This window comes from Magallana gigas, chromosome 4 (genome assembly GCF_963853765.1).
Source record: "Magallana gigas chromosome 4, xbMagGiga1.1, whole genome shotgun sequence".
NCBI lineage: Eukaryota > Metazoa > Mollusca > Bivalvia > Ostreida > Ostreidae > Magallana > Magallana gigas.
The window spans coordinates 46332767-46359042 of record NC_088856.1 but is presented as its reverse complement, the minus strand read 5'-3'; the positions used below and the strand labels follow the sequence as shown (position 1 = coordinate 46359042).

Genomic DNA, 26276 nt, shown 5'->3' with positions numbered 1-26276 from the left:
ATTGGAAATACATTACATAGCATTGGAATCTTATAGCATATCATATGATCCTCATTTATCATAGCATAACCTATCAGGGCATACCATATCATGTAACAACATATAATCATAAAGCATTTCATTTCATACTATCAAAGAGTAGCATAAAAATGTAATGCTATGAGATTTCTATGCAATGTTATGATATTTTAATTTGTTATAACATATTAAATTGATAACTTGTTATAACAGATTATTAGTTTGTTATATCAAATTGCTAATTTGTTATAACAAATTACTACTTTGTTAAAACGAATTAATAAAAAAAATTAACGCTTCCGTATTAAACAATTGAAAAAAAGGTGCATGGTTTTGTAGAAATACTTGATACTTTTATGTACAGTTAATTATTGCATGTTTAAACCTTATTTATCTGAAATGGATATAAATATAAAAGATATACACGAGGGATTCTCAACTTACTGGATAACTAAAACAGTTTAGATCAGTGGAAAGATTTCAATTGCATATCCAAATCTTTAAATATTCAATTTCTTTAATTCATAGAGTTTTCAAATTAATGTTAATTGTTCAATAAGCCTCACAGGACAGCTAAGTATTTTAAGTACAGAATTAAACGTGTTCTGACATATTTTATTGGAATCCTGCTGTGAGCGTTTTTATTACATAATTTGAACAATTAACAGGTTGCAACTTTAAAGCCATGCATGTTTAATTTATTTTATTATCGGTTCAAGGTAACTAACAAAATATCTTCATTTTCAGTTTTAAATTGTTATGCTTTCAGCCCGGGTAATTAAAACAATAAAATACTTTTTTTTGGGTGATTCATGCGGAATATGAAGGCGGCGACATATTGCAGGAAAAACTTGATATATAACCCGCGTTAGCTATTTTCTTTTGTTAGTTTTGTTTGATTTGTTAGATTGTTTTTTTTTTTTCAAAAGGTAGATCTCAAAAATGTGAAGTCCACATTTCTTCTTCTTGATGGTCCAATTAACGTTATATAGATGATCGTAGTGCAAGGATTATTGCATTCGCTTCTCGACCTCTGCAATCCGAGTTCGATTCCCGTGATCGACTCTGGTTGCATGTGAAAGGGTATGGCCGGTGGTCGCTTGCTTGAGTTATATTGATCTATTGATCAATCGTTGTGAAATAAATAAAGTTCAGTTTTGTTAATGTTTCTTCTTTCTTAAAAATGAGGCTCGATATTGTTAATATCGATTTTTATCTGTAAGCTGTGTTAAACAATTAATAAAATCGCAAATACATGTAAACATTGGCATGGATAAGAGTTAATATTTTACAGTTCTTGCAAAACACACTCACACTAAATGTAAACCAATATTAGATGTGTTTTTTTGGATTCACAGTTCAAATTTGTGCATTCAAAACATGGATCTTTCTAGAACATATAGAGCAATTTACGTTGTATTTTGTACAGCGAAATGATTCCAAATGGTAAATAACATTGTTATCATTTTCGCGTGTCGAAAATAAGTAACGAAGTAAACTATTCTAAATGTTGGATTTTGCGCATTGGTTTGTTTGTCGTACGTGACAGTTGAGTGTGACGTCACGTTAGATTTTCATTGGTCAATAGTAACACACCTACACTGAGGTGAAGGTCATACACAGTTTGTGTATCGAAAAGAACCATGGCGTTCGGTGGAAGAATTTTAGTAAAATCGCTGAATTTAGGCGATTTACTAAGTGGAAAAGTGTCAACTAATATATGTAAACGAATGTTTAGGAGACATATTAATCATAAGGTAGGATTAGATTTAAATCTGTTTTGTTAATTTTGTGTAAAATTGAACCAAAAATGATATTGTCTGTCTTTTTTGCATGACCTTAATAACAGCTGATTTCCGGTAAACCTTTTCGATGAAAGTTAGGCTATATGATTTAGTAAATATGGTCTTCATGTATGAAAATGTTCATGGTTTAAAAAATTGAAACGATGTCGTATTTGTTAAAAACGTTTGTGTATCAAAATCAAATCATTTATGATTTTTACACGGTTTGGGTGGTGGGGGTTGTCGTTTTACCTGGTATTGGTCTTATTTGTCAGTTTGTCTAAAATATCAATGGCAATGACAATAATTCAACATGTGTTCAGCAGTTCGTAAAGTTGTATGTAAACAAAGCACTCCTTTTGAATCCGGTGTATTGCATCATCACTCATGCGTAGCCCGAACTGCGTTGCATCATCACCTGTTCGCCCAATAAAAAAAAATAGAATAAAAAGTAAATTACGGTAGACAAATTTTAGCTTAATAGCATTATTTTTAAAAGCTTGGTAGAATTTGACTCTCAAACATTTGGGATGAAATTTTGTGTGTGAAGTGTTGGGGGGGGGGGGGGTATTTACTGAAATTTGGTTGGTTAGAACATGCAGTATGTATATATGTCTCCCAGTTTTCTAACTTAAGGCAAAAATCATAGTCAATTTGTCAGTCCTCCAATTTATCTATTGTTATGCCTTTATCATGTTTATTAGTCTTAATTTCACATAAAAATATGACTTTTGTTGGAGATCCTGTCTGAGGCAATGCCTGGATTTGGTTTGAACCAGATAAGATCAGTATATCTATTCATTCTGCTTGGTCAGTATTTATGGTGGCATAGTTCTGCCACCACTTGTCAGATATCCATGTCGACTTGTCAGATCTTGATGTCGACTTGTCAGATAATTATGTTGACTTGTCAGATCTTTATGTCGAATTGTCACTTATTCACGTGTTGGAAAAAGTCAACACTTAAACGTTTCCACGCCCAATTTGTGCCATCCAGTTGGCATGCATTTTCTGACAAGTCGACATAAGGATCTGACATGTCGACATAATCATCTGACAAGTCGACAAGATTATTTGACAAGTCGACATAATTATATGACAAGTCGAAATTATTATTTGACAAGTCGACATAATATCTGACAAGTCAACATAATTATCTGACAAGTCAACATATAATATGAATGATAATTTTCTTCATTTTATCTTTTCTGTCAAATAATTATGTTAACTTGTCAGATCATTATGTCGACTTGTCAGATAATTATGTTAACTTATCAGATCTTTTTATCGACTTGTTAGATAATTATGATGACAAGTTTATGACAGTTAGTGGCAATAACACGTTTTGACAACAAATTATTGAGTTTTTACGCAATACGATAATATTCTGACAAGTCAACAAAAAGATCTGACAAGTTGACATAAATATCTGACAAGTCGACATAATCATCTGACAAGTCAATATAATTATCTGACAAGTGGTGGCAGATCCATGCCACCATAAGTATTACTTAAAAGTATTCCATTCTTTCATAAAATATAGTATTGTAACCAATTTCACAGTGAGGTAGAAATATTATAGAACCATTTTAACAAGAGCTTTGACTTTGGGTAGTTGTGTCTAACACTTAGGCCTGTCTATTTCATTGCTAGCCATTCAGCCATGGCTCTTTGAAATCAACAGGATTTGTCTGGATTTGAGCTAAGACTTATGCAGTCGATGCATATTTTGCTTGAAACTGCCTCATTTTGAACTTGTTTTGACGCAATAAATAGATAGCTACGCCCTACTGTCTGAAAGTCCAAGGTCTTGTTAAAATGGTTCTAAGATTCCTTTTGGGGGAATTCCTCAAACTTAAATTCATATAGATTCTTTGGTGCAGAAGGAAATTAGTATGATTCACAGTTCACACCAGGTAAACTCAACATAGCTCAAGTGTATGTGACACACTGTTTAATTCTGACAGCTTGCATATTTATCAGAACACCAAAGTTTAAGATGCAAATTTTTTTCTGGACTTGCCACACACAAATGTTTTTTGACTCAATGTAGATAGGCAGATAATTTCTTTTTCAAAAATTTCAACCTCTGACATATGAAAATATCAATTGGATAAACATATGAAATATGCTATTAATCTAAGATAGAATAACGTAGCAAATGAGGATACTTGCATGTATAAAAAAGTATCAATGTATTATTGTCCCTGTTAAGGCACATGGTGTGAATTTACAGCAACTGAATCGATAATACCAACCATCCATATCCATTATAGATATCCAAATGTATTGTTCTGACAGTATATGTAATTAACATATAAAAATGAATTTTTTTTCCAATATTACAGTCAAGCAGAGGACATGATTTCGGATTTTTATTTGACATCGACGGTGTCATCAAGCGCGGAAAACGAATTCTTCCCTCGGCAAAGGACGCCTTCCGTCTGTTGACAGACAAATCCGGAAAGTTCCGTCTGCCTGTGGTGTTTGTAACGAATGCTGGGAACACCTTTAGGCAGTCTAAAGCTGACGAACTCTCGGAACTTTTAGGAATCAAGGTTTGTGTAAAAAAAAGAATCATGCTTATTTAACTTTTTCTTTCTCTGAATTAGATTTACATATGGAATCATGTAAAAAATCTTTGATACCGATTATTGGGAAGAAATGGGATGCCTTTATTTGGTAAGTCAATTCTCATTTCTACAGATCTTTTAACACTTTTATCTGGGTAACGGTTAGCTGAATTATGTCATTGATTAGATCATTAGCCGATGATCTTCAAGTCTGGAGTTTGTGCATATATAGTGCTGAAATGTTAACTATTTTTACCTAAGAACAAATTTTTCAAACTATTTTATGGTAAAATATTGTAATAAATGCAAATTCCCATAAATCCCCCCCCCCCCCCCCCCAAAAAAAAAAAACTAACAGTAATAATTGTAGCTGGTTTTATCAATTATTTTATCTGACAAATTGAAACATGCTTGTTCATTGTTGTTTAAATTGAAAAATGTTTTGATATTTGTACTAGCGATTGTTTTGTTTATGTTGTATTACTGTGGTCGGAAATACGTTAAACATGTTCGAAACTAAGTACATATTTTACTTCCTGCATCAGTTTTATTACTCGTGGAAATTTATTCAGTTCATAGAAAAAGAAAAAAAAATGATATCATTGTGCATTTCTTACTCATGATTTACTTGTTGCATATAGAAAAAAAAATGTTGGCATAAATAAATCTGCCAATTCATGTAGGAAAAAATGAAATTAAAAAAAAATATATACCCATAACACCTGTAAAATCAGATTAATTGGTCTGCATGAACACATAATAATCTGCAATAAGGGCCAGAACAGATTTGTAAGTCCACATAACATAATTTAAATTTTGTATAATTATATATTGACAGCATCAGCTATGATTTATTAAATTAAATATTTTATGTTTTATTGTGAGACAACATTACAGTATATGTGTATATATATATATATTATATATAGTTGAGTGTATGGGGAATTTCCATTCAACTTGTAAAACAGGTAGTTAAATGTAAATGTATTAATACCTTTCCTTTAATAATCTGTTTTTCACCTGTGACAAAATTTGTCCCCGATAGATCTATAGTCAGTACTCCACAGCAGTGTCCTAAATACTTGTACCCGGTAGATGTCCAATCTCACCTGAGTCGGGTCAACTGAGACTTTTAAAAAAGTCATGGCACAGTGCAAAAAAGTTGATATTGTTCTTACAATACAAGAAATGTCAGAAAAGTTGTGGATTGTGACTATTGTCTCATCTTTATTTACATTAAAAGCAACAGATTTGGAGGGTTTGTTTGTTTTGATCGTCATTGTATAATTTTTATGCAATAGACATGTTAGAGCTATTATATTATTAAAGTGCCCACCTGAGATTTTTGATGACATGCAAATACACTTCAACATGAATTTCTGACAAGAGCCTTGCTATTTTAAGAACTATTCCCCTGTGGTTTTGATCTAAAATTAGCTACAACAGAAAGAGTCACCTTTGTAAGGAAACCCTACCTGTGCTAGGTCAGCTTACCGACACACTGGGATCACTGTAGGACACCGAACAATCCCTTGTTTTGGTTTGTTTAAAAGAGGGCTATAATAGTACTTTTGATTTTTGACTTTATCACAAGTTCCATTGAGTTTTTTCTTACCGATACCAGACTACCAAAAATTACATGTACTATTGAAATGAAGCGATAAATTTCAACAATTTATGTTTTGCTTAGATTTATAAGTTTTTTATTGCTTCCGTTTATTCATTAAAGTAAAATACAAAACAAAATATGAACAATAAAATGCCTGACTTAATTTAGTTAATTATTAATCATTACCATTATTTTTTATACAGGTAATACTATATGCAACATTGTGTTAAAACTTGATACGATTTATGATTTAGAATTTTAGAATCAGCTAGAACTTCCTTACATAATTAACATTTTAGTCTGTTCTTCACCATGTTTTGTGTAAATAATAGTGGCCCTGAAGTTCCAGATTAGGGAAGGTCAGTTGACCAATTCAATGAACATTGATGAACGACTGGATTAAATTTGATCTTTATTAATTTCTAGTGCATATAGTCAGTCACGAATAGATGACCATAATGGTAGCTGTGTCCTGGATAATGAACTAATTATAATGTAATGGTACATGAAATCTATGAACCATAGTGAAATGTCATATTCAATTAAATCCACACTAACTTGCTGAAAAATCATTCTCCTTTAAATATCGTACACGCTTAATATAATATGTTTACAGTAATGTATGATTTTTAGTTGAAAATCAAATGTAGTATATTTTATTAAGAGTTCCAATTTGAATATTACAGGTTAGTACAGAACAGGTTGTGATGTCACACAGTCCTCTCAAGATGTTCAAGCAGTTCCACAACATGCACACATTGATCTGCGGACAAGGGCCAATCGAGTGGATCGCCCGGGATCTCGGCTTCTCCAACATCATCACCGTAGACCAACTCAGGGAGCTATTTCCATACCTAGATATGGTCGATCATTCCCACAGGAAAGTAGAGGTATGTCAAAACCATTTACACCTGTTGAAAATTTCTTAATGTGACCCCCCCCCACCCCCTTCATTGGGTAGGGTGATATAGTCTCAAAGTTTTTTATTTTATCATAATAAATGATTTAGAGGGGATTTTTATTAACATGCATGTATTTTAGAGAGTAGGAAGTGAATAGTATTGGGTCAGTCCATTAAAGAAAGGCATTTTTTAACATACTTAATTAGACAGGTGTTTCTCACCAGAAATCTTGAAACAGTTACTATATACATGGCTGCATCTGTATATGTTTTTCTGCTTTGGGATAATCCAGGTTGAATTGCCAGATATATAACTTAGATTTACAAAACTGATTGAATTATTATATATTTTCAATTATCCTTTTATATCATAGATAAATAAACTGTCCAATCTTTTAGCTGTGTTGTATCAGTCAGTCAGTCAGTCAGTCTCTCTCTCTCTCTCTCTCTCTCTCTCTCTCTCTCTCTCTCTCTGAGCTTTCACACATGCATATTAAATGCTTCCACTTTAAGATCTCTGATTCTCTGATTTAACCTTGAAATCTTCTCTCTTGGTGTGTTCTATTTTGACATCTGCAGATGTGCAGCTAGGGGTCAGATCCCGGGCAGTCTAGATACTTCCCCAGCCTTTGCTATAGTATTATGGATTCCTGCCAGAGTGGGACCTTTTATTATTCTAACTTGCAAAGAATGAAGATTCTAGAACTTGACTTCATTCATGCTTTCCCATTGTAATCTAAGGTGCACTCCGCTTGCCATATAATAGGGAACTAAAGTGGCCAATTAATTAAAGATTTAACCTTAATCTGCTATTGTTTTGTTATTTTCTACCTGACTGTTTCTTCTTATTTCTTCATACAGTGCCTTCTATTCAGTAGTTAATGTCTCATGTTTTTGTAAAAGTCATAATATTAGTTGTAATCTCTTTTCTAAGTCAGATAATCTCCCCCATTACATGCCTATATTGTTCACTGTAACAGCGTCCCAGTTTCTATATGTAACAGTTACTGAAGAATCAATAGATTTTGTAATTAGGTTGCAGTCAAATTGAAGAGTGAAGTATCTTCTGGCAAGTCATAAAAACCCAGCTTTTAAGATTTCAAGGAGATTTTATTGCAGACCTCTATTCAGATATTATGTAATTTTAAAAAAAGGTAACTAATGTCAAGTACACTTGCTACTGAGGTGTGACGACTAGGTCTGTTTGATGCAGACTTTTGAATTGATAACAGCTGTTATTATGTAGAAAGGGTAAATTTTTTTTATCATAATTGATACTAGTAGATGCATATGGGGGTACAATATCTCGTAAAAATGAAATGAAATTGATCATACACAACATGCATGTAGTGTGAAAATAAAAAGAGAATTGATGTACATTCTGTTTTACAAACTCTGAGCTTGCAACTGTTTATTGATCTTCGAGTTATATCATTTCACAGCTCGCACTGCAGAGTTAAATATTGAGGCATACATACATGTTTTAAACTTATGAATTATATGTATACTTTTATGTGTTTCAGCCCTGTCCAGTAAAATTTGCAAACTTCAAACCAATAGAGGGTAATTACACATTCTACATGTACCATTCTATACGAACATGTAATTAAAAAGGGGGGTAACTCTGTTGTAGTTTGTTTTCAACATTATAAAATTTGCCGTCTTTCAGACCATAAGTTCAAATTGGAGGCAATTATTAAATGATATGAGAGGGAAAAACATTCAAGTTATAATTAGTGTTTTCTTTATTTTGAACCAATAAAACAAAGATTGAATTTTTCAATATCATTAATATGATTATGTATATGTAAGTACTTGAGTTACTCCACTATACCTAGGTTAATTCTGTATTCCCCTGTTTTGTAGCTGTGGTGTTATTCGGGGAGCCGAACCAGTGGGACTCCAAGTTACAGCTGATAGTGGATGTACTGGTCAGCAATGGGATGCCCACCCAGCCCCCGCAGGAAGTTCCCTCCACCCACCTCCCAGTCCTGGCCTGTAACATGGACCTGTTTTGGATGTCGGAGGTCCCCTTACCTAGGTAAATAAAGAAAAGGTGTTAACTAACAACCCCCCTCCCCCTCCTCCGCATCACTCTTCTCTCATGTAATGAGGCACGGTTTACCAGGCTAAGGAAATAAAGGTGTTACTCCCCCTTTTCACCATGTTATGTCGGAGGTCCCCTCAGGTTTTAACTCCTCCTTCCCTCTCTATTATGTCAGATGTCCCCTTATCCAGTTACAAAACTGAAGGTGTCAACCGTTTAACCCCCCCCCCCCCCCCCACCTTGCTATGTCTGACGTACCTTTACCTAAGTAAATAACTACGTTAAATCCCCCCCCCCCCCCCCCCCCCCTCCATGTTAAGTCAGAGGTCCCCTTGCCTAGATTATTAAAAGTGTACTTAGATCTTACATAGTATAAATCTACTATCAACCCAATTACTATTTTGCATGCTGGAAAATCCTAAAAAATGGGCTTTAGTGCTAAACCAGGGGGTGCATTTTATGAAACTTTTGTGACTTATAATACTGGCACAGCCAAATCAATGTGTTTTTTCAACAATTAAACTAACATTGGTTTCAACTCAATACATGGGAATTGATACAAGTGCAATATGAGTGTATAACTTGAAAAAGGTACATGTATGCATATATCATGCTATGGGGAGAATTATACAGAAATGTTTGATATTTATGACTTAATTTTGTCTTTCATGTAACATCCTTTGTAATATGTGACCAAGAGGTCTGAACTTCATTTATTGATATTCAAACTTTGTATGATTTTAACAAAGAGGGAAGCTATAATGATATAATTTAAGCTTCATTTAATGGTCAAAGAAAATATTTTGATAATTTTCATGTAATTATTCTCGCCTGATAATAGTTACATATAATACTGTCACAAGTTTGATGAAGCATTGATCGTTCCATTTTCAGATTTGGTCATGGAATGTTTTTGACTTTTTTGGAAACGGCATATCAAGTAAGGATTTTTTTTCAAGAAATTCAATCTTTAGTCTTTTTTTTACTTCATATTTGAAAATTAAATGACAGTGACATGTAATAAAAATAAAGTGAATGTAAATTAATTTTAAACCGTTTTGATTTTTGCTTTGCAGCAATATACAGGGAGAGAGTTGAAGTATTCAGCATTACTTGGCAAACCCAGCATGTATACCTACCATCATGCTGACAACATTTTGTGGCAACACGCGAAACAACTCGGCTTCAAACGACTGAAATCTCTCTACTGTGTGGGGTAAGATAGATTATATTCTGTAGCCATATAACCTGTGTTCTACAAATGAGGGATCATTTTCGGTAGAAAGTAATATGTACCGGGTACTCATGTTTGTATGTTTTGTCATGGATTAACTAAGCGGTAAATGACTTCACGTTTTGGTACCATGCAACGCAAATCTAGCACAGATATATATTCTACAGTAGCTCTCCTATATATATACAGTGACTGTAGATTCCTTATTTTATGCCAGACTCAGTACTTAATTCTGCAGTTCAACTGTTTTCCATCAAATCGCAAGAATATTAAATTGCGACCGCCAAAGTTATATCATAATTTAGTTTAATTGCATCTGAAAAATAAAAGCTAGATTTTAAAATCTGCAAGATATGCTTTAAGTGATTTTTGCACCGATATCAATTCCATGCTTTTAATTTGCAGATGCATAATTATTTACTTTAATTTTAATTAGGAATTTACTGTACTCTTGAAGACTTTTAGTGACACATATTTTTCTTCTTCTGAATTTTAGAGATAATCCAAATACAGACATATACGGAGCCAATGTTTATGACCGTTACCTGAAAAAACGTGAGTCACTTAAGTTGCAGAAAAGGAAGAAACGAAAAATGGCTGCCACAGGAGGTGGAGGAATTTCTGCAGACGTCGAATTTGAGGAAGATGATGATGATTTGGTTTCCGAGGAGGACGGTCAGGCTAATTACGCCTCAGGTTGTACCTCCATCTTGGTTTGCACCGGAATCTTTAGCAACAGCAGTAGTGCGTCACATCGTAACCATAGAGACTTTGTCATTGACCCGGAGCTGGTCAAACCTGGACACACCACGGACAATGTGCTAGGAGCGGTCAAATACGCACTTGAGAAGGAAAAGTTTTTATGATGCTGATTAAAGATTTAAATGTTGGCATTTTTTAATCTGATGAGGAAAAGAAAGAACTCGGATTGCTTGAGGATTATTTTATTTCTTTTTACACTTTTCACCTTGTTTACAATTGTTATGAAGATGAATGAAAGGGTCTATGATAGACTATCATTGTCTATAGTTTCCAATCTCCACTAACTCAATATGCTACTTAATACTGTAAAAAATTATGTGATCCAAGAGGGATCTTTGTTTTTACATGAAAAATGGATGTTTTCAGCCTTTTTCGTTTAATTTTTTAGATGTTGTGGTTTGACTTTTAGTTAAACTTCTGTACGCATATGAATTTGAAAGCTACTGTAAGTGTATTTATTTATTGTCATTTTTTTTAAGGTTCTCTGTTTTGTTTCATTGATTAAATAAGGACCTCCCTTGTGTCGTGGACCTTGAGATGCATCGGTGTTTATAGTATGATATTATTAATATCAGTTTGTTAATGATTGAATCAATATATATTTAGTATTACTTGTAACTAAGTACTATCTTAATGATTATGTTCAAAAATTGAACAGAGACTGAATTATATTGTTCAAAATTTGAACATAAATTAAATTGAACTTCCAGAGAAGTATTGAAATAAAGTGATTTTAAGCTAGGATTTCCTCACTTTAAGTTTCCATGAGAAAGATGTTTATGTATTTTTGTGAATCAAATCTGGTAGAGGGCCATTTTTCCCCCAGAAAACTTTGTATTTCTATAGATCTCATTAGTGTTGCAACACAAAATTTTGTTGAAGGAAATATTGAAAAATTGTACAAGCAGAGTTTAAAAGGTGTATGAATCTATGGGCACAATACATGTCTTGTATACGAAGTGTTGACTTGTACCAATACTTGTCAAACTCAGAAACTTTACTCCTGCTTGTAAATTTACAATTTTATGTATGATTTTCTTCATGATGCCAGTGCCAGTTTAATTTGTTTGCATCGTCATGTATAATTCATGTAATGTCTTGATAATGATAGAGCTTGAACAACATTGTCAGAGAACAGATGTGTTTAAACGCTTTACTGACTCAGAAACAAAGATGACTTATACGTGTACTAGAGATTATATAATTATACACATATACATTGATGTCTTTGTTATATCTTATGTTTTTTTTTTCTTTACTATATATCAATATAGTATTTAGATGTTGAACATTTTTGCAGTTTTTGTGAAGATATAAAAGCTACAAAGTCAGTACCATGAAGAGAATATGGTTAATAACATTATTTTTTCATTATGTGTTCTTGCAGTCAAAGAAATAATTGCACCTTCTAGTAATTGCATTGGGTTTTTTTTCCCTCTTTCCTTCCATTTTTAAAATATGCTTCATCAACAGAACTTATGCTAGAAACAATTAATGCATGAGAGATATAGCTAAAGAAAAGAGACCATGCATGCTTGTACATTTAGTTTGTAAGACAGAGCCGCAGAAAACTATTTAGTTTTATGTTAAATGTGGGCTATGTTTTGTTGCCTGAAATAGCATATCATTTTTCCTACAAGAAAAGCACAAATATCTTAAAATAAAGCAAAACTTTAGGTCAAAAAGTTGCAAATGGCTTTTAAAATATTAAAAATCTATGCATCTCTGTTCAGAACAACTGTTAATAATTGGAAGAGAAAATAGATACCTGTTTTTACTGTATTGGTTGTCAGACACGTACAATGTCGATAATGTAAAAGTTATTATTGAAAAGTGAAAAAATAGAGAGGGTATTGAAGGAAATGTTTGTACATTTTTAAAAAGTTTGTTAACATACTACATGTGAGAATGCCAAGATCCATTGAAAGAAATGTGTTGCCATACTTGTAACTTTAATATTAATGAAACTTTTGGTTGATGCACGTATAATTACAAGGCATGTAAAATATACATTCATGATATTCATTTGTTTGTTAAAGATTTGCGACTACCGGTACCATGGCAAATAGCGTTCCTTAGTTTGGGATTTTTTAAACGTATTACTGAGAATTTTTTCCTTTTTTTTTTTTACTTTGAACTGTCAATCTTTTGGCTGTTGAATCGCTGTTGTGGAGAGAGACTCGCATCAAGATGTCACCTTGGTGTTAAATTATTAAAGAATAAAATGTTGATTTTTAATTTCTTTTTGTCCTCTTTTTCTTTATGACATCATTAAATGAACTTCAGCACCGATATGAATTACAGTATAAAGCATTTAATTTCAGAAACTTTATTATCATAATGCCATTGAACATGACTGGTGATAAAATGGTTAGCAGCAACAAATATAAATGATGGCGAGACTATATTTAAAATTGTTCGTCAATTAAGATATTAAAGGGGCATGGTCACGATTTTGATCAAATTTTATTTTTATGTTTTTATTTTTTACAATGCTTTAGAGATGCATTTCTAATCATCAAATTAAATTTGAGAGTCATTGGTATAGTTATAAGCAAGATACAGGGCTCACAATTCTTCCTCATATAAACAAGGCTCGTGCCCTGTTTTTGTTTACATATGTTCCATTAGCTGCAATAATGTAGCCCTCTCCGATTTTTTAAATCGGGAGAGGGCTACATTATTGCAGCTAAGGTTCCATATACCAGTAAAAAATCTTTTTACAGCTTATTTGTCTATCTTTTTATTTATTTTAACGAGGCCGAGTACAGAACGAGTACGCATGCTTTCGCGCAGCGTTTCATTTGTATTGTGACGTCATCTTTTTGCTTGGTTGACGCAATGGCGTGATAGTTTCAACTGCAGATATTCAGCGAAAATTGTTGAAAATATCTCGTTTGATGCGTAAAAATAATGTTATATTGTGGAATAAACATAAATGTCTCTAAGTATAAGCTATATTTGGGCTCGGGTCGAAAACGTGAAGAGGGTTCAGCAAGCCTAGCCCTCTGTCACGTTTTCTTAACCTGCATAAATATAGCTTAATTCATAATTATATATATCAAGACAGTAATCATGTATTTTATAGTAATGACCCTTAATATGTGATGCTTTATATTTTTTTTATTACTTAAATATGTCTGAATGTTTTAATAATACTATAATATAGATCGCCTTTTCCGCCATTGTCAATTAAAAAATAGCCATTATCTGACAAATCTGGGAAATTGGGCATATAAAAATTAACTTTGATAAGACCCCTGGAACAAACCAGGAGGTAAAAGGTTTTTTTTCATTTGACCATTTGATGCCTTTTAGCAATAACTTTAATATGTAAATAGAAAAAGAAATCCCTAGGGCAGAAGTTTTGAAAAAATGTAAAAAATATGCAAAATTGATACATTTCAAGCAAAATCCCATAGGGTCCTATGTTAAAGATTAACAAACTTTGAGATGACCCCCTAAACAAACGGTGTGGTAAATGTCTTATTTTTTAATCTTAAAATAATAATATCAGTAGAAATTCATGTAAAAAGTTTCATCCAAAAATCTAGGGCAGAACAAATTAGACCCGGCCTCGTTAAGCATAGATATACAATTCCTAACGTTTAACACATTCGTTTTAGGTTTAAAACTGAAATTTTTACTCCAACTTTCAAAATGTAAACAAACATTTTGTTTACATAGCAAAGAATTTCAAGCGCTGTAACTTGCCTATAACTAAACAAATGAGACTCAAATTTTGGTTGCCTATTAAAAATGTCTTTCTGAAGCATTGTAAATATTAAAATCGGAAAAATAATTTTTGACCAAAATCGTGACCATGCCCCTTTAAATGAAAGATTGGGTTGTTGACGAATTCAAATCTCTGGAAATATTTACAAATATGAATATCCTTATGAAATATTCACACATATAAAGTTGGGGGGATGTGAAGAAAGTGGTTGAATGATGCACTGCAGAGATCGATGAAAAATGAACAAATATTCAATATTTACAATTATGAAAGGATCAATTATATCATAATTTAAGAGAATAAATCAGTCTTTTTAAATTTCTAGAACACACTGTTTTTAAACTTCCACAGAATATTTCCATCTCCCAAGAGAATGAAGACATAAAGTAAAAACAGTAATTGTTTAAACTTTATTCCAGCCAAAAAGCTAGCTTTTCAAAGCAAATGTACATGTACATAGTATGAATGACTGCATAAAATATATATCTATACATGTAAATTATGAGACGGAAAAGTTATAGAATGATGTAAACGAACAAGGTATCAATGAATTATGACAATGTCTTTTTGAATAAAAGACTACACAGCTTCTGATAAGTGTAAGTTGCATGCAGTAGCAATACATTTAATTATGGCGTTCCCACCAAATCATTTGACATCTTTTTTGTTTGTTTGAAATACTAAGAGCATAATAATGGAAGGACTGAGTCCATGGTTAGCTACTCAATAAAGCATTTAAGATGCAAGAATAAATTGCTCTCATTCATACATCTGCTGCCTTCACTTAAAAAAATGTATTTTTTCTAACAGATCACAGAACCTGTCAATCATTGAATTGCTACCAATCATAAGCCAAGCATTTTCTTTGACTCCTCCTCCTCCGCCTGTAAGTCATCACTGACATATTTCTGTAACAGTTCCATCTTCTTTCTCTGTATGAGAGCTTCTTCAATCTGAACAGAATGGAAATCATATTTACATGTCTAATGTATATTTGCTAAGTAACATTTACATCTTAAATGTTCTTAAAAAGAAGAGCCTAAAAACCAAGTATGATTTTCTCTTGAAATGCAACAAATACGTAAGATAAGAATTGCGTAAAAAAAAAATCATTCATACTTATAAACACAATACATGTACCATCAAATGTCAAAGATGTTCTGTTTTGAAAAGAGAGATTGGAAGGAGAGACAATTTATGTTTTTTTCAAAAACAATTGTGGAAGTCTTTTTCTCTGTTTATCAAATCTCCACATTATCATTAAAATAGAATGTATACCTCCTTCTGTGATGGTACAGGTACGTGGGCAATGAAATGTTCCTTCACTGGGACAACCTCTTCCTCAGGAACCTCCATCTCTACCTCAACATACTAAAAGAGCAAAAATATTACAATCAAAGTCCTGAAGGTACTGATACAAACCATTAATATAATTATCTTGTAGAACTGGTAAAGAAGGTACATTCAAGGCTAGTGCTATGGATTGCACTAACTCTCGTACATGCAGTTTCACATTAACTCAATTCCTCCTTCTTAAAGAACACATGGATTTACCTTCTACATACGATAAAGTAGATACATGTAATTCTATATGAATGACATATAGTGTATATTACATTTTTAAAATTCCTAATATAAATAAATGAAAAACATAGCTACAAGGACAGTCACTTCCCCCTCCTTTTGGAAACATCATGTGGATATAAACCTATTACATGGTATACATGTAGATACATGTAATTATAGGGATAGGTATTACTACATGTAGATGTAGTTACTTTAACAATCACTTCCTCCTCTTGGAGCTAAATGTGGGTATACCTTTATAAGTGATATGTAATTTAAGGATCATGTATTGCAAGAAGGTCCTATTATTGCTACATGCATTTACAAGAACACTAATCTCCTCCATCTGATGCTACATTTGGATATACATATACCTTCATAAACATAGATCATTACATGTAATTACAGGTAGTATTTGTGCTACTATACATGTAACTATATGGACACTCACCTCTTCCTTCTGGTACAAGGGCTCCTCCTCCTCAGCCTCCATTTCAGTTTCAGCGGGGGCTTCCCCACGGGCCGCGGCCTCTTTCCTTTCCTTCCATTCTCTTATTTTCTGGGCCATCACTTGAAATTGAAAAGAATTCTTTAAATCATTAATGACTGGAAACTAATGAAATACATGTACACTACCTTGTAAACATGCATCACTTGTAGACAGTGCAATTTGCGTATTTCATTTTCACATATCTTTTTAAAATTTACATCATGATTGTAATAAATTTGATGATCAGTTTTAAAATATGATGTAAAATATCTACATTGCACATTTTCATTATATTGATGCCAGTAGGGACTATACCTTTTTTCTCCATTTCCTGTTCTAAGGGAATGATACGCCCATCATCTTCATCCCTGTAACCATAGTAATCAGCATCGATGTGCTTCATCAACTCTCCACGTGTTTTACGAGCAGGAGGAGGAGCTATTAAATGGAGATATTTAAATCAGTACTGTGAAGCAAAATGCATGTTAGTCTTTAAATATATAATAGATTAAATTATTATGTTACGTTATGTTAGTCTTAAAACATATGAAAGGTTAAACTATTATGAAATTATGTACAATTTTGTTTAAGACAATTTCTGTTTATTTTAAAACCATCACATTAAATCCCCAATCAATCACGGAAAAAAATATTCTATTATTAACATGAACATTTACTCACTTCCTAACTATGGTACAAGCAGACCTCAAGGTAAAAATCCAACAATCTACTATTTTTCTCATACCCTGAGAAAATTCACTGCATAACAACAATAGTTAAACCAAAGCATTTTATGATGTAACTATATATCGATGGAAATGCAAACTATCATCTTACGCTCTTGCTCAAACAGCTCCCTGACCCCTGGGAGATCGCGGGCGGCCCCAAAGTACTTGTAGCCCTTGTTTCCCGGCACTTCTTTGCCCTCATGGTCCAGCATTTTGGGTCCAATTTTCTATGTTTAAAACATTCATCAAATAATTTAAAAATATTTAAGATGATAAACAAGTCATCACATTTTGTAGGGATCAGAATATGTGGTTTCCGTTGGTATTGCAATCCACAAAATTTAGGTCCACACAATATATGACACATAATTCAAACTTCATTATCTATTTTAAAAAATGTCTCATTGTGAAATTAAAATTAAAAAATGATCTAGGCATAATTAATCAAGATCTGGGAAAACGGGTCCCACTAAAGTGACTAAGATTTTAAGATTTCACAGTACAATGTATTCAACATTGATCATTTGGTGTAATTGTTGGGAACCCACAGCCAGTCTCGCATATGCTTATTGACTTTAGGTCAAATCATTGAACTTATTGTTTTCATGAATATTTCTTATTCCTCCTAATTGGTTGAAAAAAGGGAAACTCTTTGGTTTTTTTGGAGGGATGAAAATGAAGATCTTGGTATGAAAACATGCAGATGTAAGTATGTATATGTGGGAGTAAGCATTGATGTAATTATTTCACTAAATGTGAAGGAGTCAATTAGAATGCAGCATAAATTATTCATAAGAACAAGAATAATTCAGCAAGTTGGCCTGCTGGTCATGGGTATCCAACAATGGTACATTGCTTGAATGATAAGTTCTTTAGACCTTTTTTCTTGAAGAGTTAGAAAAAATAAATACCTTGTAGTCAGGGCCTCCCAGTGCCTTTATCTGGTCATCCCAGTGACCTTTCTCTCGGAGAAGTTTGTTGATTTCATCGTTCATATCTCTCAGTTTGAACTCTCCAAGACCGGCTGAAAGGTATATATTTCATTAATTTCAAACAGATCACATTATCATGTACATGCAAATTTCAATCAAAATCTTTCATACAGTTGATATTGTATTAAAAATTGTCTCTAAAATAAACTTATAGAAACTGATTCTGGTGAATAAGCATAACAAGATCTCTGTGAGCCAATGCTAACTAGTGATACCCCGGCCCGCTCTGCTGTGAATATACAAATCAAGCAAAGTCAACATTAAACAATAGGTTGACCTCTGATTGGAAAAAAAATGAATCCCATCATATTGCAAACCTAAACAAAGATTTTGTTAAACTTTCAAGCATCTGTGATTTATAGTTGCTGAGAAATCTTTGATGAAAATTTTTTACAGACAGACACACAAGGCTAAAACAGTATAACCTCCTCTCCTTTGGAACGGGGATATATAATGATACAATAAACAGTGAAAACTTTATTAACAAAATCCATTTTGATCATGTTTTTTCCCAACAATAATTCTTACCATTCTGAATCTGTGCCATCTTTCTGGAGATCTCCCCTATTATCTGTCGCCTCCATTTCTCTGCTTTCTTTACGTCGTTACACTCAGTGGCTAAATACGGCCTTCTCTCCTGGCAGAACAATCAGTGAGATCAATTAGAATTTAAAGTTTAAACTTCAAAACTTTCAATACTGACCTAGTCACAAGTCAGAGGGAAAGCGATGTAACATTTGATAAATATCCATGTTGAAGTTAGAATTCTATTTCATGTCTGATATTCTATGCAATTTACCTTGAAACCCGATAAACCTAAATTTTACAATGTTAAAAGCAAGGATGTGATTGGCAGAGAAAGAAATGAAGGTAATCAAATCAGTTGGGGGTCTGAACTGATAACAACAGTAACAGATTCTGAATTTCAAATCTGCAAAAATCCACATGACTGAAAAAAAAAAATCAGATTCTTGTATACCCAGTGTCATATAATATTTCAAAATATCATGGCCGCGATATATTGAACCCCCTCCTATTTCCAATTTCCATTGGAGGGGGGGTGGGTGTTCAAAATATTATGGCTGCGATATTTTCAATATATCGCGGCCATAATATTTTGAACCCCCTCTCCAATACACTGAAAAATAGAGGGGGATTTAATATATATTGCAGCCATAATATTTTGAACCCCCCTCTTTAAAAGGAATTGGAAATAGGTAGGGGGTTTAATATATCGTGGCCATAATATTTTGAACCCCCTCTCCAATTGCAATGAAAATTAAAGGGGCGTTCAAAATATCTAGCATAATATTTTGAACCCATGCAGGGTTCAATATTTTATTTGGGGGGTGGGGTGTCAATATATCGTGGGGTTCAAAATATTATATGACACCTGTACTCATCATGGACAAGTAACAGTGATTTAGAATTTAGATTCAAAGGAACAAAATTCAGAAGGTTGTAGATTCAGATTCTTTGAGTTATCAAACATAATCTAAGCATACATGAACTTCAATGAAGTTGATTTTTACCTGTTCCTTGTTTTTGTCTTCTAAATGTGAGGCTCGCCACCTGGCCAAGGTGGTCCTAAAATGATAGTCAAGGAAAATATGCTTCATTATAATTCTGTATCTTCATTAACAAAAACCATACTCATATGATAATTTCAAGTCCACAAACCAAAAAAAATAATGTCAATCACTCTCAAGTTACCATCTAGTGAATCCAGTGAACAGTCTGACATTTACTTATCATTTTACTAAATGAAATTTTTAGTTAGATGGGATGTGCTGTGGGTTTTAACTGCTTTTTTATTATTTCAGTTCGACCCCTTGATTCTGTCAATGAGCAGTCTCTACCAATACACGTCAATATCATACAACAGTTTTAAGATTCATGATTGTAGTATAATGTAATAACTCAGTCAATGTAGCAAGTGTACAATGTCTAAAATTTTGTTTTTCATCATTAAAGTAACAAAAAATTTAAAACGATAAGGAAAAAAGTGATGATTGTAATGTCCAAACACTTAGAACCGACTCCTGAGATGTGTTTATTTATGTGTTTATATTCAAGCTATTAAGCGCTCTCTGACTGCCCATGTTCTCACGGGTAAATCTATGTACAATCCCAACATCTGTTATCATATGAAATATCACTTCACTTAATAAATAGTTAGCAAACCATACAGACGTGTTTCTTACTCTCTCTCTAATACATTACAATGGCGACGAGGATGTCTTGGTGATACTTGGACATTTAGTACTACCGTGTAGAACACTTGTGGTATATTCATCATGTCATCATTACCAAGTTTCCCACCGTTTTCTGTGCATGAAAATGCACCTGACATTCGTTGGAAAAAGTGGAAGTTAAGACTAGACAATCTTATTCTCGCAATGGGCGTTAAAAACGACAAACCGAGACAAAGAGCGTTACTTCTACACTATGCTGGAGAGGAAGTGAATGAAATTTTTGAAACTCTACCCGACACCGGAGACGACTACGACACCGCTGTAGCCAAACTTACGGAGTACTTTGCGCCAAACAAAAATGCAGAATTCGAAATTTATAAGTTTAGACAGGCGAAACAGGAAGCAGGGGAGAGCATAGATACGTTTCACACTAGGCTTAGGCAATTATCATTAACATGCGAATTCGCCGCAAATGACAAGGAGTTGAAGTCTCAAATCATTCAGGGATGCAACTCAACGAGGTTGAGGAGACGTGCATTAAGGGAAGACATGAGTCTGAACGATTTACTGAAGCTAGCGCGATCTATGGAAATCTCAGACAGACAAGCAAGCGAAATTGAGAAATCGGACAAATCCACAAATGATGTCAATGCGATAAGGAAACGCAGAAACGCACCCAAATTCCTTGAGAAGAAACACAGAACGCCGCATCACAAGGACGCACGACCAAATGACAAGTGCTATTTTTGTGGAGGATCATATCCTCACCGGGATGGAAGATGCCCTGCCCGAGGTAAAACATGCAATTCATGTCATAAGCCTGATCACTTTGCTTCAGTGTGTCAATCAAAGAAGAAACCGCATTCTACTTCTAAATCAATCAAACAACTCGATAAAGCCGCCAAGTACAGTGACTCCGAAAGTGAATCTGAAAAATACGTTTTTGGTCTGGGTCAGATTAACTCTGTATATAAGCAACCACAAATAAAAGTTGAAATCAACGGAATCCCCGTGACAGTACTTGTTGACACAGGCTCAAGCATCAACGCAATTGACGAGAAAACATTTGAGAAAATAAGGGGTAAAGTAAAACTGAGGAAAGCCAATAATCCTGTTTTTGCGTATGGATCAAATACAAAGCTTGAAATGATTGGAAAATTCACAGCAACGATTGAAAATGACAAGAAAATCGGAACAGCTGAAGTTTATGTTGCCAAAGGAAATTATGGCTGCATACTAGGATACGATACGTGCATCGAGATGCAGATTGTACCAAGAATTGCGACCACCGTATGCGAAAACAAAATTGAGAAACTGTGTAAAAAGTACCCATCAGTGTTTGATGGAATCGGAAAACTGAAAAAAAAACAAATTCAACTCCACATCGACAGAAACATACAACCAGTAACGCAACCACATAGACGAATACCGTTCCATGTTCGAAAACAGGTAGAACAAGAACTAAAGAAGTTAGAAGCGCTTGACATAATCGAAAAAGTAGAAGGACCAACACCGTGGGTGTCACCAATTGTTGTCGCACCAAAACCCAAAAAGCCTGGTGAAATTAGACTTTGTGTTGACATGCGTAAAGCGAACACAGCCATTCAGCGGGAAAGGCACGTAACCCCAACAATTGACGACATGATTTTGGATCTTAACGGTGCTAAAGTGTTTTCCAAGCTTGATCTTAATGCAGGCTATCATCAACTCGAGTTACATCCGGAATCACGCAATATCACAACATTCTCTACTCATGTAGGATTGCGTCGATACAAGCGACTCAGCTTTGGAATTTCGTCCGCTGCTGAAGTATTTCAGAATACACTCAGTACTGCGTTGGAAGGACTGCGTGGTGTCCGCAACATCAGTGATGATATAATTGTGTTTGGAGAAAATCAGCTCGAGCATGACAAAAACCTGGAAGCTGTATTCAAGAGGCTATCTGAAAGAAATCTAACATTGAATAAGGATAAGTGTGAATTCAACAAGTCACAGCTTGAGTTCTATGGATACGTGTTTAGTGCCAATGGAATATCAGCAGATCCACGGAAGGTTGATGCTATAAAGACAGCGGAAATTCCCAAGAATGTAAGCGAGGTAAGAAGTTTCCTGGGCATGACCAACTATGTCGGGAGATTCATACCAAATTATTCAACCATTACAGCACCATTGAGGGACCTCACCAAAAACAATGTTAATTTTGAGTGGGGAAGGAATCAACAGGAATCGTTTGAGACACTCAAACGTGATCTCACAAGTGACAAAAGTAATGGCTTACTTTGATGCAACAAAACAAACTGTAATGATTGTAGACGCTAGTCCCTTAGGATTAGGAGCGTTATTAACTCAAGATGGGAAAGTCATATCATACGGGAGCCGAGCGCTAAATGATGTTGAAACAAGATACTCCCAAACTGAAAGAGAAGCACTAGCTATTGTTTGGGGCTGTGAACATTTTCATTTATACTTGTTTGGAAACCAATTTAAAATCATTAGTGACCATAAACCGCTAGAGTCCATCTTCAACAACCCAAATTCAAAACCCCCAGCAAGGATCGAACGATGGAGACTAAAGCTTCAACCATACAGCTTTACAGTTCAGTATAAACCGGGGAAATCAAATGCAGCAGATTACATGTCGAGACATCCATGTAAACGATCGACACCAGAACTATCAAGCATTGCAGAAGAGTATGTAAACTACGTTACAGAAAATGCAGTCCCAAAAGCACTCACTTTAGAGAAAATCGCCGAAGAAACACGTAAGGATTCGGCACTTCAACATGTTATTGATGCGATCAAAAATAGAAAACAAGTGTCACCATGTTTATTCAAATACAAAGTAATTGACACTTTAATACACAGAAAAAACGAGATGACCATTTATCAAGATGGGAACGATTGTGTCCTACTGGTCGAAAACAGGATCATCATCCCAGAAACATTACAACATACCGTAATACAATTAGCGCATGAGGGTCATCAGGGAATCGTGAGAACCAAACAACTCCTCCGCGAAAAGGTTTGGTTTGTCAACATAGACAAAAAGGTTGAAGAATTTTGTAAGCGATGTATCCCGTGCCAAGCATCTGTTCCTGGAAGGCATTGCGAGCCACTGAAAATGTCACCCTTACCAACACGACCATGGTCAGAAGTGAGTATGGACTTCTGTGGACCATTTCCGAATGGATCGTACCTGATGGTTGTGATCGACGATTACTCAAGATATCCTGTCATAGAAATTCTGTCTAAAATCTCTGCAAAAGCAGTGTTACCAAAACTCGATAGCGTATTTGCTTTATTTGGAGTCCCAGACGTCGTTAAAACCGACAATGGTCCACCTTTCAATGGATCCGAATTTAAAGAATTTGCTAACCATCTTGGATTCAAGCATCGAAAAATAACCCCGCTGTGGCCTCAAGCGAACGGAGAAGCAGAGAGATTTATGAGGACTATAGGAAAGGCAATAAGAGCAGCACATAGCGAACATCGGAGCTGGAAACAAGAACTTTACAACTTCCTAAGAAATTATAGAGCCACACCTCATTCGACTACGAACGCGACTCCAGCAGAATTGCTGCTAGGACGAAAATTAAAAACTCGTGTTCCAGAGATCACCCCGCCAGCAGTGAATAAGAAAGTAATCCAAGACAATGACTGGAAACGAAAAGAACAAATGAAACAATATGCTGATGAAAAACGAAAGGCAACACAACATAAATTACAGATAGGAGATCAAGTCCTGGTCAAACAACAGAAAACGGATGAATTATCAACTCCGTACAATTCACAGCCGTACACAGTAATTAAACAACATGGGTCCATGATTACTGCGAAAACAGAAAATAAAGAAATAACCAGAGACGCGTCGTTCTATAAGAAGATTAACACGGAATGCGATAAGCCAGTTGAGACCTCAGATGACCTGTGTGAAGACGTCATTAACCCGCAGCCGCCAGCACAGCAGGAACCTAGACGGTCAACACGCGTACGCAAACCACCATCGTACCTAGAAGATTACTTGTGTAAATAGTGCTCTAATAGATGTAAAGGGGCATAATAATCCCCTCAATTATAAACATACTTAGATATGTATTAGTTTTAGTGTAGTATTTAGAAAGGACGGTGATATTCTGAATTAACTTTTGTGTTTCAATCAAACAAGAAAAAATTGCAATACTGAATTAGGTCTAATGAATTTTATTTTAAACATGTGCTCCATTCTGAAGAAAGGGAGGGATGTAATGTCCAAACACTTAGAACCGACTCCTGAGATGTGTTTATTTATGTGTTTATATTCAAGCTATTAAGCGCTCTCTGACTGCCCATGTTCTCACGGGTAAATCTATGTACAATCCCAACATCTGTTATCATATGAAATATCACTTCACTTAATAAATAGTTAGCAAACCATACAGACGTGTTTCTTACTCTCTCTCTAATACATTACAATGATGTAAATGTCAATTTCAAATTATATATATAATGTCAAGTTTTGAACGTACCCAATTTTTAAAAAATTCAAATTATTGAAAAATGAATATGATTATCCATATCTGCACTATACTTGTACTCAGATATAAGAACATCTCTACATTACTGAGCCAAGGATTCTGAACTTTTAAGTCCTTACCAGAACCCTATAAAGTAATGAAGAGTTAACCCCAAGTAAACCCAAAGTAAATGCAGAGTACAACCAGAGTGATCAAAGAAGGTGTGAAAGCAGACGCTAAACCTGTATTTGGAATAACAAAAGGGGAGGTTTACATGAAGTTAGATGGTATGATTAAAGACATGTCTACTTCACACCCCAGTGCGCAAAGTGGACCCCAAAAGCAAACTCCGAACAAACCCAAAGTAAACCCCGAATTAGAATCAAAGTAAACCTAAAGTGGACACAAAATTTACAAACCCAAACTAACCCCGAAAGTATGTGGTTTAGTTGGGGTCTGCTTTGGTGTTAGGTTGGGTCTGGTCGATACTGTAAGCTCAAATTAACTGCCAATTTTTGTCAAGTGTCCATATCAAACAAAAAGATAACTTGTTAGCTAAGAACAAAATTTTAACATGAAATTTGTCTGTTGGACAATGGGTCTGATATGGTTGACTGACTAACAACCTGTTCATCTTAGCTACCTATGTAATTCAAAAGATCATATACTCACATCGCCTTTTCACTGTTTCTGGCCTGAAAAGGTAAATTTAAGATATGTCAAATGTTTAAACTCAGTGAAAGGAAAGTATTTTCCCATCATTACAGGCATAATCATAATCAAAGGAAATCAAGAAAAATCTACAAATTCAACAACGAATTTTACTAACCATTTTATCTGTTTAATTCTTGACCATACACAGTAAAGAAACGATCGGATATTATCCGCTTTTACAACATAATGAAGTTCTCATGCTTCGTGCTTTGAACGTCTTTTTGTTTTCAAACCGGAAATGCTTTTCTTGAAACTAAAAGAGAGAATCATTTTTCGTTCTGTTTTGTTTTACTAGCCATGTACGTTTCTTGCACAAAATGATGTATGTGAGATGTCTTTTTTTTTTATTCTTTGCAAAGATAATTTAAAATCGAATTCAAATTTACTTAAAAATAAAATCAAAGAAAATCCGGAATACATAAATTTACTCTTTA

At 34.2% G+C, this 26276-nt stretch overlaps 2 protein-coding genes across 2 annotated transcripts; one reads left to right on the top strand and one right to left on the bottom strand.

The window, feature by feature from the left end:
• Positions 1–1606: 1606 nt before the first annotated feature.
• LOC105318805 (haloacid dehalogenase-like hydrolase domain-containing 5) lies at positions 1607–13166 on the top strand. The gene is made up of 8 exons (XM_011416090.4): positions 1607–1775; positions 4151–4360; positions 6671–6874; positions 8409–8448; positions 8752–8926; positions 9827–9872; positions 10009–10148; positions 10663–13166. The coding sequence occupies exons 1-8, from the start codon at positions 1662–1664 to the stop codon at positions 11030–11032; spliced, it is 1299 nt and encodes a 432-aa protein (XP_011414392.3). The 5' UTR covers positions 1607–1661; the 3' UTR covers positions 11033–13166.
• On the bottom strand, positions 11986–26094 carry LOC105318804 (pre-mRNA-splicing factor ISY1 homolog). The gene is made up of 10 exons (XM_011416088.4): positions 25958–26094; positions 25801–25823; positions 19973–20027; positions 18969–19077; positions 18360–18472; positions 17558–17675; positions 17036–17158; positions 16682–16800; positions 15943–16035; positions 11986–15617 (listed from the first exon to the last, which is right to left on the bottom strand). Exons 1-10 carry the CDS (start codon positions 25958–25960, stop codon positions 15510–15512), a joined length of 864 nt encoding a protein of 287 aa, XP_011414390.1. The 5' UTR covers positions 25961–26094; the 3' UTR covers positions 11986–15509.
• Positions 26095–26276: the final 182 nt, after the last annotated feature.

Bases quoted from the DNA above. Each gene is read 5' to 3' on its own strand.
- LOC105318805 (XM_011416090.4), top strand. From the start codon at position 1,662: ATGGCGTTCGGTGGAAGAATTTTAGTAAAATCGCTGAATTTAGGCGAT. The intron at 1,776-4,150 runs GTAGGATTAGAT...CCAATATTACAG, and splicing joins GGAGACATATTAATCATAAG to TCAAGCAGAGGACATGATTT. The intron at 8,449-8,751 runs GTAATTACACAT...CCTGTTTTGTAG, and splicing joins AAACTTCAAACCAATAGAGG to CTGTGGTGTTATTCGGGGAG.
- LOC105318804 (XM_011416088.4), bottom strand. The intron at 20,028-25,800 runs GTGAGTATATGA...CTATCATTTTAG, and splicing joins AGAAACAGTGAAAAGGCGAT to GACCACCTTGGCCAGGTGGC. The intron at 18,473-18,968 runs GTAAGAATTATT...TATACCTTTCAG, and splicing joins GATGGCACAGATTCAGAATG to CCGGTCTTGGAGAGTTCAAA.